Source organism: Choristoneura fumiferana, chromosome Z (genome assembly GCF_025370935.1).
Source record: "Choristoneura fumiferana chromosome Z, NRCan_CFum_1, whole genome shotgun sequence".
NCBI classification, from domain to species: domain Eukaryota; kingdom Metazoa; phylum Arthropoda; class Insecta; order Lepidoptera; family Tortricidae; genus Choristoneura; species Choristoneura fumiferana.
The window spans coordinates 30,067,225-30,086,604 of NC_133472.1; the positions used below are offsets into that span (position 1 = coordinate 30,067,225).

General features: G+C 36.7%; 1 protein-coding gene across 2 annotated transcripts in view; it reads right to left on the reverse strand.

Annotated features, from left to right (window-relative positions):
* Positions 1 to 2,507: 2,507 nt before the first annotated feature.
* Positions 2,508 to 19,380, reverse strand: part of LOC141433896 (solute carrier family 15 member 2-like) — a 31,458-nt gene continuing 14,585 nt past the window's right edge. For both annotated transcript variants that reach the window (XM_074096020.1, XM_074096010.1), the window contains 7 exons: positions 18,731 to 18,976; positions 17,893 to 17,996; positions 12,919 to 13,065; positions 9,277 to 9,520; positions 8,382 to 8,489; positions 7,905 to 8,048; positions 2,508 to 5,962 (listed from right to left, as the gene is read on the reverse strand). In XM_074096020.1, the coding sequence (XP_073952121.1) occupies positions 5,774 to 5,962; positions 7,905 to 8,048; positions 8,382 to 8,489; positions 9,277 to 9,520; positions 12,919 to 13,065; positions 17,893 to 17,996; positions 18,731 to 18,976 (1,182 nt within the window). In that variant the 3' untranslated portion in view covers positions 2,508 to 5,773. The remainder of the gene's footprint in view (positions 5,963 to 7,904; positions 8,049 to 8,381; positions 8,490 to 9,276; positions 9,521 to 12,918; positions 13,066 to 17,892; positions 17,997 to 18,730; positions 18,977 to 19,380) is intronic.

Genomic DNA, 19,380 nt, shown 5'->3' on the forward strand with positions numbered 1-19,380 from the left:
TATTTTTCTTGTCTAACGGTAAAATAAATAAAAACCCTTTAACCTTTAAGAACTGCCATATTATTTTTGTAACCTTTTTAGAGTTCCGTTCCGTAGAGAGTTCTACAAGGAACCCTTATATATAGTTTCCGTGTAAAACATATGGATGGATCTAAATAATTGAAAAAAAAATAGATTATGACCTTTCAGTCTACCGCAGTCTTAGCACCTGGAAATTCAAAAAACTGTGGCATACAGAGACGGCAACTTATTTTTTCCAGTCATTTAGAACTTTATCTTTTATATAGCACTTCAAATACTTTCCAAATCATCCAAACAAATGAGTTCAATTGTTTAAAAAGTATTAAAAATTAAATGTTAATTTTATTGTACTTGCTTTGAACACTTCACCTCAAAAAAAACGCGTTTATGGAGCCGTTTACCTGTTGAATATTGATGTAACAACAGTGTAATGTTTTGTACTAACATCAGTCTCGGCTAGTGCCCCACGTTGGGCGCCAATGTAAGGTGATCGCAGCAGATCGACATTATGAGGTGCCTTACAGGGTCTAGCAAGCATGGTGAGGGTTCTCTGTACTAAAGCTAATTATTTAGATACGGTACTACCAAATAAAATACGATTTACACTACTAGCAGTAACCGAACTAAAATGATAAATGCGAATGTGGGCATGTTTGTTATTTAGATACGCTTTCACGCAAAAGGCAATTATAAGTGTTAATGTTAGTGAAGGAGGTAGTTTAAGACCCTGAGAAAGATATGGGATAGTTTTTACCCACAAACTTTTTTTAGGGGCCGCGGGCGCACGATAAACGAATTCTTCACAGATGGAGTCGAGTGGTATAACCTGTTTAAAATAATTAAAAAAAAATTATAAAAACATGTGATTCTGCATTGGCCTAAGGTTTTGCTAGGCAACCCTGCGACGTTAGGGTTGTAAGAAAAACATTTGTAAACTTTTATTTAAGTCGTATTTCTATCGAATACAGTAATTTAAACTTTAAGTATTTGTTTTTAAATTACGCATTCATATGCCTGAGACAGGATTTTACACTTTAGGTTACCAGATGAAGGAGGTCTGGATATAAGCCTGATTTCTTAAAAAAATCCTGAGAATTTGTTATTTTTTATAGACGTAATATACACCTATCTACTTACAAACTAACAATTTAAAAGTTATTGTTGATAATTTTGAGCGCCAATCCGATGAGTAAGTGAAAGATTCATAGTTTTTTTCTTTTTGGAGCATCTGATATGACTAAAGAAGGCTGACCAGAATTATGAAAAACCTTCCCATATTGCGGAAAACCAATAGAACTAATTTCTTGCACTGGTAACACTAAATTCAAATGTCATCTGTCTATTGCTGTCAAAGTTTAACGTTGTTTGCGCGTGGTAAAGTATTATTTTATGTTTTTGTGCGTTAAAATGCCGAAGATTATCCATAGCCTTGGAAGGAACATAATTCACATTGTATAAAAATATTTTTCATAGAAAAAGTCCGAGGGATTAGAAAATATTCCTTTAAATAACATCACCGACACCGTGGGTCAATATGAGTGGTAGGCATCTGGTAGGTATCGTAATTCGTAGTAAGTGTTAAGAATGTTGCAATATAAAACGTAGAAGAACGTAGAAGCTGTCCTCGCGTCAGATTTTTTTTATATTCCTTTTGCCGTATTGCCTAACGTTTCTGATGCTCTCGATCGCAATCAAATGACAGTTTTTGTGCGAAATGTGTCATTTGAATGCGATCGCGAGCGTCAGAAACGTTAGGCAATACGGCCTCTGGTCAACCTTTAAATTGGTTTCTATATGTATTTAGTATTTATTTATTTGGCAAAAACATAAAATACATGAGGCCTTATTCTAATAACTCTTACAATATTATGTAAGTATAAAGAAGATTATTTTCTGTTTTGTACCTATTTAATAAAAATATTAACAGGGTCTACTCTATTTTATGGAAACTTCTGAAAATCCTGAGACTTAGAAAATCTGGCCGTAATCCTTGAAAGATTCTATAAATTATGAGATCTCGGAATAAATCCGAAGATATAGTAACCCTACCTACGAGTATTTATAGTACTACATGTATTTGGGTACTGTTAGCTTAACAATCGAGACCATTCCTAATTTTGCTGCATCTAACCACAAAATCAAACACGATTTCTCGTTCAAATTGTCGTTCCGTATTTCTATTTCCGTATTTTACCAAATCCGTTACTTGCTTGCGATGTCGAACTAACGACTAAAGGAGTAGCGACATTGCCGAGGCTAATAATAATAATATAATATAATAATTATGTAAGATCTCAGTTCTTTTTATGTTGAAAGGAAGGGAACCAGTTCGACAACCTTTTCATATCTCTCTCTCTCTCTCTCTCTCTCAATTAATGTTTGTTTTTTAATAAAAGTCACGTAAAATTGGTTGTAACCTTTATTATTATATTCAAATCCTATTAAGTAGGTATCTACATATTTAAGGAAAATTACTGTGTGGAACATCTATTTTTAAATGTGTAAAGTTTGTAAGACTTAATGTATGTAATAGGTATTAAGAAAAGTATAGACATAAATTATCACTAAATAATTAGGTATTAACATTCGTCTTAAGCAACTAAACGTCAATAAAGATTTTTTACTAAATTCATGTATAGCTACTAAAAACTTTAATTACATTACAGAGAAACCAATTTGGTTTTATTAAGTACGAGTACATAGTGATGTGCTACGCTGTTTACGAAATTTACCTACTTTTTTAACTACAGGAAAAAAGATCAGAAGCACGCAGAAATAGTGTAACAGGAACATATTAAAGATCAGAAGCACGCAGAAATAGTGTAACAGGAACATATTAAATTATTACCACGTTCAAGCACAGCAGGGCTAGGTACTACGAAACTCGAAACTCGAAGTTCGTGTCGTGCGGTCCCTCTGAAATTTATACTATTTAATACGAAAGCGAGAGAGACGGTACGATACGAACTTCGAGTTTTGAGTTTCGTAGTAGCCCTGCAGGTATGTATTACTTCAACAACTACTTCTTTCGTTGTCGAATTTCTATCTACATCGGTATTTCGGATACTAGAGTTGGTACAAATTACTATCTGTTTCAACATGTAAACGTGGTTATGACGCTTGAATGCCTGCACCACGCTATATCGAGCACCGGCAAAGACAATACAGGTTGTTCGGCAGGTTGTGTGCTAAATTACTAAGGAGAGGTAGAGTCACTTGCAACACTTTTTGGGACAATGGGGAATGGATGAAACGTTTAGAAACGCTTGAAACTTTTTTTATCTATAGGAATAACCTTTCTAATTATCAGAAAAAAATATCAGATTTTTAAGTAGCATCAATTAGTTTAAAAAAATGAAAGAGTTTTCTTTACCGCTTTTTAGAGTTTACTTTAAGCTCATGTCAGCAGGGCTACTCCGAAACTCGAAACTCGAAGTTCGTGTCGTGCGGTCCCTCTGACACTTATACTATTTAATACGAGAGCGAGAGGGACCGCACGATACGAATTTCGAGTTTCGAGTTTCGGAGTAGCCCTGCAGTTTCTATGGGCGTGTACCTACATGAAAAACAGGGTCGGTATTTCCATGTCAGTATTATTCGGCCCGGTAAAGAGTGTCACCTGTCAAAACAATCGAGTCAAAGACATATAAATTCTTTTTTAATGTTTTTTATTTTGGACTATCGATCGAACAACCCGTAACTGACCGGACTGTCGTAATTTGGCGGTAAGAAAACTCTTTCGTTTTTTAAAATTAATTGATGCTACTTACAAATCTGATATTTATTTCTGTTAATTAGAAAGGTTATTCCTATTGATATAAAAAGTTTCAAGCGTTTCTAAATTTTTCAAACCCCCATGGGGAATCCCCATTATCACTTATCGGGATCGGGACCCATGGGCGGGCCCCACACATTTTATTATTATTTTTTTGGGTATTTTCCAAAAGGTCGCCATTTTGTTTGCCTACCTTATTTTAATGTGACAGCACAAAAGAGTTTTTTTAATCTTATTTTCATTTAGATAATTTATTGATTCATGCACTACTTTGCCTAATAAGCCCTATTCGCTAAGTAACATAAAGTAAAGTAGCATGTTTTCCACTTTTTAGCGTAGTTCATTTATGTTCATAGTAGGTCTGCGGATTTTCTGCCTTCTTATTTATTATGCTATAGCAGGGTTTCTCAAAGTGGGGTACGCAAACCCCTAGGGGTTCGCTATTCGACGGTAGGGGGTTCGCGACAAGGTTTACGTGATGATGGCTGCAAGACTGCCAAGATGATTAAGATTGGTTTTTGGAGTCTTTTTGTATTTTTTATTTCAACTCCAAATTTGTTACTTATTTGTTTGTTATTTGTTGTTGTTTGTTTTAGTTTGTATTTTCGTTGGCAAGACGATTCTTACCTATATTTGTTATAGGTAGGGGTTCGCTGTCGTGTAGAAACTTTAACAGGGGTACGTGGAGCCATAAGTTTGAGAAACCCTGTGCTATAGCAATTATATTATTGCTTTCTTATTATTATGCTTGTCAATTTTGATTTTCTGCATTACATAATTCGTTGGCCCAAATTATTTTTTATATAGGTACCTACTATTCAAATGAAAATAAGATTTTAATAGAATATGTAGGTACCTTTGAGACAAAAAAAAACACATTATAGATATCACATGAAAAAAATTACAAACAAAATTGTGAAATTTTGGAAAATATTTAAAAAAAAACATGGGCGGCCCGAGTGTTAACTTGTCCCAAAATGTGTTGCAAGAATGACCTACTTACTCGCCCTAGTCATTTGAGATACATGACCTATCAAACACCCTGTATACATTCTAAAATCGTCGTGATAAATAACCGAATCGAGCCAGCTCGGCGTGCAATATAAGTTCAATTAAATAATCACTATATTATTCCGAGTTAGTTCCCAGTTAGTTCGTTATTATTCCTTTAGCAGTACAAAAATTGAAAATATTAGTATGAAAAGAAAAAAGTAATCCATATTGGCTTGCATAGCCACTAAAATAAATGCAATACAATGCCGTCAAAGCATTTTTAGTGCATACATATGGTGATAAAAAAACTTCATAGTAACTCTTACAAAACAGTTATAGCACAAACCTACAAAATAATAACATTAGTGTCTTTAGTTAACAGGCTCCCTGTCCCATGAGGCACATGTGCCTCATGTCATGGCCAGTGATGTAGATAATATAGTTGTTCTTTCGATAAAATAATAAATTTTATTACGTATTATATTAGGTACCTATATTATTTTTATTCTTGAACCACATTTAGGCGGCATTAGGTACATTGGGGATATAACATTACTTTATCATTAATTAAGATGGGGACGTATAAAAAGAACGCTGCATGTTGCTTCGGGTCAGGGAACCTGTTAAAAATAAGTCAGAGATTGAAAAGTTAGCGCGCTTCGGTCAATTAAGAGGTTCACTAGCATTGGTGTCGTCATTTGGCGTAGCGAGATGAGTGCGCATTCCTGGAGCCGTACCTACGTGCTGCCGCCGTGCCGATATCATCGTTCCTTTGACTCGTCAGTCCAATTAAAAAGTAAATGGTTGTAACTTGTAATGCACATAATTCAGTTTAGGGGTGTAAAGACACTTGTATATAGCCACAGCGGAGCGTGTAAAATATCTGACAAGTCCTAGAAATAGAGTCGTATCAGATATTATAGGTACTGCTCTTGTTGTGACTGTACCACTTGTGGGTAGGCAATACCGCACCGTTGTCCTTTTTTAGTGGTGCGCTAGAGTGGTGTCGTGCGCGTCGCTGGTGCTAGGCGTGGCCAGGTGCACGCGCGCGCGCTCCGGCCAGCCGCGCGCGCGCTCCATGCGGCCCAGGCAGGAGGCGGCGCTGCCGTCGCTCGCCGACCCAGCGCTGTACGCGCGCGTGCTCTTCGTCGAGAGAGAATGCACCGATATCACCTGCCCATGAAAACAGGTGAAGATTGAATTTCGAAGGCGCAAAATCCTACTACACACAATGTTATAAATGTGAAAATTTTGTGTTTATTGCTTATTACTTTAGATTCCATAATTTCTACCGCTAAATTTATAGGCTTGATCACGCTTGATCGAAAATTTGCAAGGGTATTCACCATACAATGAATGATTCACGATCTAATTTTGGAACTTTATTAAAATTCGCTAATTTTAATTAAAATGCGGCGATCTAATAATTTACGCACTTTAACTTTAAACTAAAATATGAAAGGCTCTTTGTTGCGACCAAAAAAAAACTATCAAAAAAACTCTGAGCTCGCCCAGCGATCTTTCAACGATTATGAACGGCTATGCGCTCAGGAGGTGCACCCGCTTTAGGTATGTACTCGTATACCTAATAATTGTCATTTAAACATTCATATTTAATCGTTTGAGACTGAAATAATACAATAAGATCATGGAACACTGGACACCTATTGACCTAATTTTATGATTTACTTACCTATCATTAAGTAAGTATTTCGTAACTTTGGCCAGTCGTCTCGTGATCATGGCGCATGTAACTGTGCCGAAATATCGAGCTTCTCTAAAATCAAGGTACGCGGAACAAAAACCCCCAAATCATAAAATTAGTAATAACCGCGATAGTCTAAAACATTATACCAACCGATTGACCTAGTCCCAATCTAAGCAAAGCAGTACTATTGGATACTAGGCAACAGATAAACTTACTTATATAGATAAATACATACTTAAATACATATTACACACCCAAGCACTGAAAACAAACATTCGTATTATTCATACAAATATCTGCCCCGGCCGGAAATCGAACCCAGAACCTCAAGTTTCGTAGTCAGGTTCTCTAACCACTTGGCCATCCGGTCGTCAAATAGGAACAGAGGTAGAGCAAAAGGAAGCAGACTTCATCTTGTTCACCGTTCCTATTGAATTTCCCATGACGTCGTAGCTTTGAATTTCTAGTTAAGACCGTCGCAAACCAATAGATAACTTTAAGCGTTCATATTATATAGGTACCACACTATCATTCGAGAGAAACATATTTCAATGATTTCATTTACTGCTATTCCAGACCTTATATAGAGTTCTTTACGAAAAACTCTTTATTTATACACTTCGCTATTAAAGTTTGCATCTCCGTTGCTCTTAAAGTTAAACGATAGCATACTCAAATATTCCGGCAAGAACGGCAGTCTTGTGTACGGGCAGTATAATCAACCATATTTTTTAATTGAAAAAAAAAACTGCATCCTCGCTAATTATTGGATACTTACCTGTTTATTCTTTGCTTGTTTGTTCCGATTTTACGCCTTAACTACTGAACTGATTGCCTTAAAATTTTGCATACATCGTATCAAAAGGCCAGAATAAATAATTAAAGTTCTTGTTAAATAATTCATTTTTAATACAAGCTTTTTTGCGGATTGTATATTTGGTGACTGTAAATACTTAAATAGTCATCCAAACTACATTTTCGTACCAGTCGATACCATTAACTGAAAAGTTCCATCCTGCGGAGACTATCCTGGCCGGACTACCAGAATTTTACTACCTACTAGATTAATTTACTTATTGTCACCGGACTTACATAAGTATGCCAAATTTCAAGTCAATATACATACTGGAAGTACTATATACTGGAAGAGGGCTAAAATTCAGTTGCAATATTTCGTCCATACAACATACATACATACAGTGCAAGTTAAATAAAAGCTTGTAAAAATAGGATACCTTTTATCACGAAAAAATTACTCCCTTGGGAACGGGAGCGTAATAAACGAATTCATGGCAGACTAAGTCATGAGATAAAATTACTATAGTAGCGTAATACGCAAAAATACCTATTGGTAACACAACACTTGTTTTGTGTTACCAATTGATGTTAAGTGTATGAAACACTAACCTTGGATTTGTGATGTAATAACGGGACGCTTTCCACCGAGGAATTGTCGCTCTCGATGCTGCGGGGGCGGTAGCCTTGGGCCATTTTGAGGAAGATCAACATGGCCACGGTTAACACGGCAGCGTACACGAAGAACTCTGTGGCCTGACAAACAAATCCAGCAATAACTAAGTCATTAGAAATGGCGCATCACAATCGAACCTTTTTGCTGCAATTGTCGTACTAGGAACTAATAATCTGACAGAGATTATTATAAAATTATCTGTGAAGGATTTCACGTAAAATTTCCCATCTTCATTAGGTGTGGGCCATACCGTATGACCTAATTGGGTACAGTCGACCTCATCAACACTCGTGACTGCTTCTACATATCTGAACACGAGCATATTGTTAATGACGAAAACACCTGTTCAGATACTTTTGAAAGTGGAAAATAACGAATCATTATGAAAAAATAAAGAAAAATTAAATACTTACCCTAGATTCAAAAATCTTGGTTTGGGCGACGAGAATCACAATCAAATTTCCAAAGGCAACTGACACGTACCACGCAGCTATGGTTATGGTTTTCATGCTCTTCGGTGCCTGCACCAAAAAGACAGATATGTATATGTATAAGAAAATAAATTTTAATATACAGATTGATCCTCGCTCCGAGTCATTTCTGGTGCAAAGGCTGTCCATAGCTAGTCAACGTGGTAATGCCGTGAGCGTTATGGGCTGGGCACCTTTGCGCCGGGAATGGAGAGGGGCGAGTTATTTGACTAAATTATTTTTGTAATAAATGCTTACTGTATTTTTGAATTGCAAAAAACTTACTAAATACTATTTATTCTCTGTACTAATATTATAAAGAGGATATACAGAATGAAACTGTCAATAACAACATAACTGAAAAATATAGAAACTCTCATTTACAAGAAAATTTATGATCACAACCTACATGACAACCTTAAGGATTGAGACGAGTAAGTTCTGGCGACCGCGCCAAGCACCCGCGCAGGTTAGCGGAGGTTATGTATGTCATGTCATTACGCTAAAAAGTCTCTGTTCAAAGTTTCAATCTTAATACAAGCTTTTTTGTTGACTGTACTTTTTGTTGGCTGTACTTGCATTGTTATTTAAACTGCATATCCGTACCAAATTTCAAGTCGGTACTATTAACCATTGAGGAGTTCCCTACTGCGGAGACGATCCTAGCAGGACCACCAAGATGTCACTACCAGATTATTGTATTGTCACCAAATTTACATAAGTATGTCAAATTTCAAGTCAATTGCACTGCTGGAAGAGGGTCAACTTTAGCATCCAAGATTTCACCCAAGCAAATAAATTAATAAACAGGGCAAGCTAAAGAAAAGCTTGTAAAAACCTGTGTAAAAGAGAACTCGAGTCCGGAGACAGCGAACATGATCTCAGCGACTGAGACGAGGAGGTACTGGGGCACGATCCACGCGAGCTGCAGTTCATTGGGCGGGTTGGGCGCATGCAGCGCGGCGCCGTCCAGGCGGCCCAGGCGCTCGCGCAGGCAAAGCACGTACACGCCGCCCGCGCGCAGCGCCGCCGACCCCGCGCCGCTCAACTCCCCGTCTGCGCTCTCAGCACGCCACTTCAAACTTAATAAAAAAAATATAACAAAATATTGCACCAACTACAAAAAACCCTGGGAAATAATTTTCTACCAGTATAAAGTCGGTGCCTCAGTAGGTACAAGCCAGCAAAAAAATACAACCGAATTGATTACCCCCCTTTTTTTGAAGTAGGTTAATAAATAAAATAAATATCACGGGACACATGACACTAATTCATCTAGCCCCAAAGTAAGCAAAGCTTGCTATATGGGTAACAAGCATCAGTTAAATAATATTAAATAGATACATACATACTTAAATATAAAATATCCAAGAATCGAGAACAAACATTCGTATTTTTCATATAAATATCTGCCCCGACTATATATATGACATATAATGGGAGAGCGCAATGCAAAATATGGCGCAGTTCACACTACAAGAGATCGAATCCGTAACCTCAAGCTTCGTAGTCAGGTTATCTAGCCACTTGGCTATCCGGTTATAAATGAAAGTTTCGATGCAAAATGAACCGCTATTTTTACTCTTCAGTGTAGTTGGTATTGGTAATAGAAAGGGGGTGCATTATCGACTTAAAGGAAGGCAAATCCTAAACAATAAAAAAAAAATCACATACATGTGTCTGATGAAGTACTTATAGAGGTCATACATAGTTTTAACTTAAAGAGCGCCGGGCTCACATTTCTACATTAGATTTTCTGTTAAAGTTTAATTTCAACATAAATTGATTGGACCAAGTACTTAAATGAAATGTTGTGAAGTGCTTAATCAACACCATGACCGTGTTATAGGAGGCCCATGTGTAGGACACAAGCTAGCGATACAAAGGTCGAGCTCGATCGATAAAATAAGTGGAATCGTCATCTTATTGTTATGCCATCAAATCACCAAAACAAAACAATTTATTTTCTGTTGGTAAGCAAGAGCTTGAACAAAATTTAATGGACGCTATCTTAAAACAAGGAACTGGAAGTATTATAGAGCTGTGTTGCTACACTCCGTAGGATTATATACCGCATTTTATAGCTAGCGCTTTAAACTAGGTAGGTACGAGTATACCACAGCTGTTTTGAAACTTAAGGTACTGTTACAGTCACAGCAATGCTAGCTAATCGACCGTCCAGCTATTTTTGAGCACGCTACCTAAGGTGGTAGTAGAAAGAGAAATGCTTGTAGAAAGTGTGAGCGCGTCTGTATCAAGTATGTCATCATCAGCATATCAGCAGTAGGATGTCCGCTGTTGCTCGTAGAACTCCCCAAATGTGTGCAGAAGAATAAACGGAGGCAGAGGTAGACGTGACAGGGGAAGTAAGGGCTTTAACAGGGGCCTTCTTAGCGGAGCCAAAGGCGATGTAGAGGCAAAGAGTTTCGCCTTCACGGAGTAAGTTAAGCGAATGGGGTAGTGTATAGAAAATTATAAAATTGAACCGAGTACAAAAAACCATGAAAATAATTTTCTACCAGTCTGAAGTCGGTGCCTCAGCACGAGCCACCAGGAGTGGACCTATAGACGTCTACCTCACTTCCATCGTTACGTTGGGCTTCAATCACTCCTGCTGGCTCGTGCTGAGGCATCGACTTCAGACTGGTAGAAAATTATTTCATGGTTTTTTGTAGTCGATTAAATTTTTTGTTATAATTTTTTTTCACGCTTTTTAGTGTAAATAATCTAAGATATAATAGTTTAATATCAACTGCTCGTCACCTTTTTCGAAAGATCGCTTTTCCGAAGCAGATACGTGTATTATTAAGGAGTCCTGGTGCTTCACCATCCGTTCCATTTCACCATAATATGCATTACGATAGCATAAATTGCTTAGCAACTGTGTTAAAGTAATTGAAATTTAACCCAAGTAGGTACACTTGTCATTGAGTAGGTAGTAGCTCCGTTGGTCAAATGTGGTCTTCATCATCAGTCCACTTTACCAAATGGTGATTTTCAAATGCAAATTCACGAGTTACTACTAAATATATCCAAATTACCACAGGTGTCCCTACAACTTTTGAAGAGTTCATTTGGTGCTTATGGGACCTAATTGAAGGCATTCCTAAACGAACGAAAAAAGTTTTTTCTTATCGGTTCATAAATGACTTAGTTCTGAGGTAACAAACATTATAAAAAAACTTATAACCTAACTAACTAATAACATTAAAAGAATTTATAACCTCCTCCATTTTTTGAGGTCGGTTAAAAACGGTCACAAATTGGGGAAATAGGGGTGATTTAGATTTTAATTTTCTACTCCCTTTTTATTAAAATTAAATATTAAGAAAACATATTTACTTCTCATGTTTTATAGATTATGACATATTATTATTTTTTCAAATACCTATAGGTACAGCAAAATTATAGTAAGTACTATAAAGGATTAAAACCGTTACAAAACTAATTATCTTTATGACCATTTACAAAGGTGAACGTTTACTTTGACAACTTTGCGACAGGTTAATTTGAAATTAACTTAAGTTTAACAATGGCTTTGTGTCCTTTGTGTTATTCCGTTTAACTCGGACAAGAGTCTGTATTGCACCGTTCCGGTGCAGATTGAATCCGGTAACTTTTGCAAATTCTAAATGCAATGCGCCAAACGTATTTAAAAGAGTTTTAAGTACAAGTGCTATTTCTATCTCGCGTCGAATACTTTTCACGTTTGAGTGTTTGTACTCTCTTCAAAATAAGGCTTCAAAGAGGAAATGAAACTTAGTGCTCCGTAGAACGAAGAAACAACAAACAAGTTCGTTTTTTTACGAACCCATTTAAGTTCGATGTTTTAAACCTTTACGATACTTAACAAGTTTTTGAGAAGATTTAGCTGTACGTACATCACAGTACATCATCATCATTACACGTCATTTATGCACAGGTTTTAATAGAAGGCACCAGTAGCGTGGCGACGTAACAACTCGATTACTATCGAATAAGGTACCAAAAAGTTTACTTTATAACTCTTATTCTAACGAAACTAATAAGTAAGGCCGTGCTTCGAATTGATACATATTTTTGCACTTAGCACTTTTCTCACTCTCCGGGTTGCCTTACAAAAATTATCGTTTCACGCCAGTGATTAGGTAGGTAGATACACTCTGAATGATCAAGATCATCAGCGCCTCTTAAACATTCCTAATTATACCACTTAGGTTTCCTATTAACTGATGTGTGTTAAACACGTTTTCCGAAAAAACCGTTACACTCTTCCCGTACTATGAAAAGTGTATCCAAAGTTTGAGGATGCGATAAGTAGGTACATTCATCCCCTAAAAGACAAACGGTCACAACGTGTATCTTCAATAACAGACAAGAATACACTGTTTCTGGCTTATTCTATATTCTAAGGATAAACTCTAGTTTGGTAAAGCCTCAGTGGGAAATTATTTCTCTCTACAACTGACTGTATGCCTCAAACTTAGACAAAACGACGTACTTGCCAGGCTGCAAGCACATGTAGGCCGACTCGCCAATATGGTCGATGGGCGCGTCCGACACATAGTAAATGTCGCTTAGTCGCTTGTCCGTCTCTATGGTAATGGACACATTCTTGTTTGGGCCCGTATCTCCCACATATACCACTCTGAAAAATACAATTATAAAGCAATAATAACCGGCCAAGAGCGTGTCGGACACGCCCAGGATAGGGTTCCGTAGCCATTACGAATAAATTAAATAATATTTTTCTAACAATTTCGTATTGTGTACGGAATCTTCCAAGTTTAGGTATACTCGTCGTATTTTATACCTTAGGCTGGCTATTTACTCTTAAACTACTAAACTACTACTATTTGATAAATTTGCTACAAAATATATAAGTACTTCATAAATCCAATAACTAGTTGTAATAATTTATGTTTACGTACTAATTTCAACTAAGTACTAATAATTCTCAAGCAATCTTAGCCGCTATAATTTTCCTTGTAAATTTGATATATTTACTACCATTCAGAATTTTTTCAAATTTTTCCACCCAACAGTGGTTTTAAAAAACCTATCCAACGATACGAGAAAAAAAAACACCTCACTTTATGTCCATGGGAGGTACAGTGCAAAAATAAATATTTTACTACGGCCTTATTGCGTCGGAATAAAAGTCTGTGGCACATATTTTTGAAACTTTCATTAAGTTCATAATTTTTCCAATTGACTGTAGGAACCCTAAAAAAATGTTTTTACCTTTTTTTATTGTACCACTGTCGGCGCGACTGATATGTATATTCCATTGACTTATATTCTACCGATAGACAATACTTTTCATGTCAACAATATGTTCAAATACCGGATTGTCACAAGACGTCATCGCTATATAGATTATACACCGCAGAAGTGACACAGCTATTTTACCTACAAAATTATAATTCTCAGATGCAAAATAGATTTATTCGAAAAAAAAACGGAAACTTGTAAATGCAATTTTTAAACAATTGAAAGAAAAGATCTTAATAAATAGACAGATAGTGAATGAGGTTTTGAAAAACCTGAAACAGTAGAAATGTAATTGAAACCCGTAATTCAGCAGTTCTCAACCTTCATCGCAATGGAACCCCTTACTGGAAAATTAAAAATTTGCCGGAGCCCTAAAATAGTCAAAACTGGTGTACTAATATTATATATGTTTTTTTGCTTTTTATTAGCAATGTATGCTTGCTCAACGAAATTTCAGATTTTTTTTAAAAGCGAATATGATTTTCGGAATGCCGGAAGGGATTTGAATTCGAGCCTCCTGCAGGGCTACTACGAAACTCGAAGCTCGAAACTCGAAGTTCGTGTCGTGCGGTCGCTCTCGCTCTTGTATTAAACAGTATAAGTGTCAGAAGGACCGCACGACACGAACTTCGAGTTTCGAGTTTCGTAGTAGCCCTGCTGTGTCTTTACGCGACAATCTTTTTTGTTTCAAAAAAAATGATATTATTTAGACTAAAAGAAAGAACATAAAATAAATATTCAAAAATAAAGCAATTAAACGAATTGTCATTCAAGTTCAGTCACAATTTTTTACCTACAACCAATTTTGAATGGGAACGTCTGCATGTTTTAGTCTATGACTGTAAGATGACGTGACTTTTATTTAAAAAAATGTTTTTCTTGTGCTAGGTATTACAATATTATTAGCTGCTTAATCACTTGAACAACATGTAATTTTACTTACTTGAGTAGTGAATTGTTACTTACGTGCAGCTTCACGGTTACATTCCGAGTCTCAATGAAAAATTAGTCCGTCCGTCGCTCATGAATGTCAAAGTCATACTAAAGTCCGTTGTACCTTCAACTGATCAAAGCAGTGGAACAGAATGAGTGTTCGGATCGCGATATCTAGTACGTTAGTACATATATACCTATCGATGATATATTCATACCAAATTACAGCTTTCTAGTACTAACGGTCTCTGAGCTTACCCGCGGACAGACAGACAGACAGACAGACAGACATGGCGAAACTATAAGGGTTCCTAGTTGACTACGGAACCCTAAAAAAGGATGTACAGTCAAGTGTAAAAATATGAACTTATTCAAAGTTTCAATAACCCTCCTTCTTCGCAGTCGGGTAAAAATAAGGACCACAGACTCTTATTCCGACGCAAAAAGGCCGTAAATAGTAACATATTTTTGAGTGGTTCGAATAGATACTTATTTTTGCACTTGACTGTACATGTGGAAGGTTTAATAAGGTAAGAGTATAAAAACAGGAAACGAACAAATTAAGGTTTTATTAGGTACACGAAGAGCAATACCTACATAATAATAAATAATAATTATATACTGTAAAAGTTGTACAATTGAGTGAATACTAAATGATAAGAACTTTAAAATTTACTAGTAATAAATATCATTGGATAGTAATAGCATCATTTACATGTAATACCAAACAGGGCTTCAGAGATCGTATTGTCTAACGCGCTGACGTTCGCGATCGCATTCACCATCTCTTTTTAGGGTTCCGTAGCCAAAATGGCAAAAACGGAACCCTTCTAGTTTCGCCATGTCTCTCTATCTGTCCGTCCGCGGCTTTGCTCAGGGACTATCAATGCTACAAAGCTGTAATTTTGCACGAATATATATGTAAACTATGCCGACAAAATGGTACAAAAAAAAAATCTGTACCTCCCATAGACGTAAAGTGGGGGTGATTTTTTTTCCTCATAAAACCTTGTAGTGTGGGGTATCGTTGGTAGGTATTTTAAAACCATTAGGGGTTTGCTAACACGATTTTTCGATTCAGTGATTTGTTTGCAAAATATTCAACTTTAAAGTGCAAATTTTCATTAAAATCGAGCGTCCCCCCCGCCCTCTCTAAAATCTAAACCGGTGGGTGGAAAAATTTGAAAAAATTCAGGATGGTAGTAAGTATAATAATCAAACTTACAAGGAAAACTATAACGGTAAAGTTTTCTTGACAATTATTAGTAGTACGAGTAAACAGCAGCCTAAGTATATATAAATATACCTAACCTTGGAATACCTATTCCGTACAAAATACGAAATCCTTAGAAAAATATTACTTAATTTTTCGCAATGGCTACGGAACCCTATTTCGGGCGTGTCCCACATGCTCTTGGCCGGTTTTTACCCTCGTCTTATGTGTGGCAAAAAAAAGTGGTGAAAACGATTCTGATTTAAGTATGTTAGACATTACTTTAAATTATTTGTATTATTGTTGTTTCATATAAAAAAATCAAGTGGGCAATTACTGTACCGTGGCCAATTACTGTAGTTTACCTTATATATAGGTGTAAAGTAAAGTATGTACATATTCCCAAACATACTTACATGTATCCCTCCAACCTAGAGCGTAGGTGGACAATCAGTGAAACTTTGATTATATACAACCCTAGATAGACCTTAGGCGGCAGTAAGACGTTCGGAAAAAATTTAAGCCAACTGTTGGCTTATATGCCATTAATCAGTCTGCGTTGTGACATCGTACGCAACGTATGCGGAGCGCGCGATTCAAAAGTGCCTCAAAATGACGAAATGCGCCGTAAAAGTGTGCCGTAATTATAAAGGGAGGATAAAAAACCCCAATAAAGTGACTTTCCATCGGTAAGTACTCCAGAATCCAAACCATTTCGTAAGAAAAGATTAAATTATTTTGGTTAGTATTGTTCGTCATTTTTTATAGGTGGTACCAGTTCTCAGTGCAAAATTCCCTACAATTCAGTCCAAATCGTATTTATAAGTTTGTATTGGGCACAAAGCCGAAATGTATCGATTTTACGCATCAACCTGAACCATTTTTACTTTTAATCGACTTGAGAAAATGGCGAATCTAATGAATGTTTTTTGATATTTGAATGAATATTTGCATCGCCTGATTGAGTTTTCTTTTATACTGTACTTATTCGAGATTGAGAAGTAAGCTGTAAACAAATACATATGTGGGAGTTTAGATCATAAAACTTTAATTTAATAATGTAATCAATACTGAATTCGCAAAAAAGTCAGGTGTTTCGTACAAAACGTTCATAAGATAAATAAATAAATAAATATCATGGGACACCTGACACCAATTGACTTGGTCCCAAACTAAGCAAAGCTTGTACTATGGATACAACGGATAAACATACTTATATAGATAAACACATACGTAAATACATATTTAACATCCAAGACCCGAGAACAAACATTCGTATTATTCGGTCGTCAAAAGACCGAAGAGATTAATATCAATTCAAGATTATGAAAGATATTTAGTTTGATAGACTGAACTACCACATGCAATTTGATTCATACTTTTTACCTGTCTTCAGAATACCTGTAGATCCTATCACAAAAAAGTCAAGGGTGGACATAATTAGAAAAAGTCGCAAAGAAAGAAGACCTTTGGCTGCATGTAAAATCAGCTTTCATATGCTCTGAGCATTTCTAAGGAAAAGATTTCGTGGATAGTGAAAAGAGTTGAAGATTAAAAAAGGAATTTAACTCTCGTGGCACTAGGTGCTACTTAATCAAATCGATTGTTTGGAAAACAAACTCCAATACTAAAAATTCATTGTAATATTAATGAGTTTAATATTTGTTGAATAAAACATATTATGGTCCTCAAATGTATGCATAAATAGGTAATTTTGTATGTAGAGGATAAACAGTTTTTTAGTTTTATTTGATTACATTTAACCATTACTTTTACTGGCGTCTATCGCGCTCTAATAATTTTCTCCAAAATTTTAGGGGATTTGACATTACGTTATATCATTTCGCACGCACACAGTGACAACTGGATTGACGTAACGCGAGCGTAAGATGAAGCTGTCAAGTGTTCGTCATGCACACAAGCAAGAAAAAGTTGGGACGTTTTGAATCGCATAGTTTCCTACTGACACTCTATCTAGTGTTGTATAGTATAATCAAAGCAGTGGATAATGATTATTGTACCTATTTTATTTAATTAATAACTCTAAATACTTACTTCAGCTTTGGTTTTCCTGTTAGCGACTTTGAAAATGGATTCGGATCCATAAAATACAACGATAATTGATCGTCGGAGTTTTGTCCAATGACGACAGGCATAAACTGTTGGACCAGATATTAAGTTGAAGTTAATTTTGTGTCATCTGCCTTTATAAAGGGCCAATAGGACCGCATCACTAATCTATGCTAATCGGTACTTTAAGTAGCAGTATGAATGCGGCTCTATGCGGCGGAAGCGGCTGTGCCGGCTGTCTGCACTAGTAAACTACAGTAACAACTAACAAGTAACAGTAGCAACACTAACAATTCGAAACATTTGTAAAAAAAACTCTATGCGGATAAGACAGCTAAGAAAATTACAAACATAATCATGCTCTTGGCTGGCAGTCTATCTATAGTCGGTCTTTAGTCGGTGGTCTACAGTCGGCCTTGACCTCTTACAATATGGAGACTCACCGTAATAAAAAAAGTAAATCGCGAGTCGGGCTCGTGCACTGAGCTTATCAGATAAATTTTGAAGCTAGCAAAGAATTTGCTCGTACCTACTTCATACTATTTCAATAAAAAAACAATACGATTTTTGACATTTCGCTGGTTTTCAGTATTTTTTTTCTTAACTATTTGTTGTCTTAACAAACATTATTTCTTTTGGTTACGTGAATTAAGAAACTTAATATCCCTGAGGGCTGAGTGTTTCACATGAATTTCATCTTGGTACTGAACTAATCGTTCCCGAGGAAAAAGGTCTTAACAGACCCACAAGAACCTTAAGGGTTCCCGTTTCCTTTTAAGTCAACTCTAAAAAATTGACAAAGAGCATTTAGTAAAACGCTTACATATCCAGCAACAGTTTTGAGCTCTTCAGACACGGAGTGCCGCTTCAAGGCGCGGCCGGCGCAGTTCTGCGGGCACGAGGCGTGCAGGCGCAGCGTGCGGTGCGGCAACGGCGCCATCAGCGCGGTACCGTGCGCCTCCACCGGCGCCGTGCCCTCCCCCGCCACCGCCAGCTCCACGGCACACCCCAGCGTGTTCAGAAACACCAGCCCCGTCTGATGCCGCCCTGGTAACTGTAGCGTCGAACGCTACGCAAATAATTATAAGAGGAGAGAGAGAGAGAGAGAGAGAAAGATTTATTTACACATCGCTGCTTAAATACAAAACCGACACAAATCAAAAAAGTTTTTTATTGTAAAAGTGGCATTTTAAACCGATAAACAAACTTGTGGTTTTTTTATTTGTATCGCTTTTTGAGCAACGACATATTCGTGAGAGTTGCGGGCTACCGGTGGATACAAGTGACAAGTTGTCGTTCATTGTGGCGTTCTAAGCGGGAGGCCTTTGTTCAGCAGTGAACGTCTTCCGGCTGATGATAGTGATGATGTGATGATGATGATGAGATGACATTCGATACACAGAAATAATAGATTGTTCAACAAGGGACTAAAACAAGCCATAATGACACGAGATTCTGCTCGGGTGGCTATAG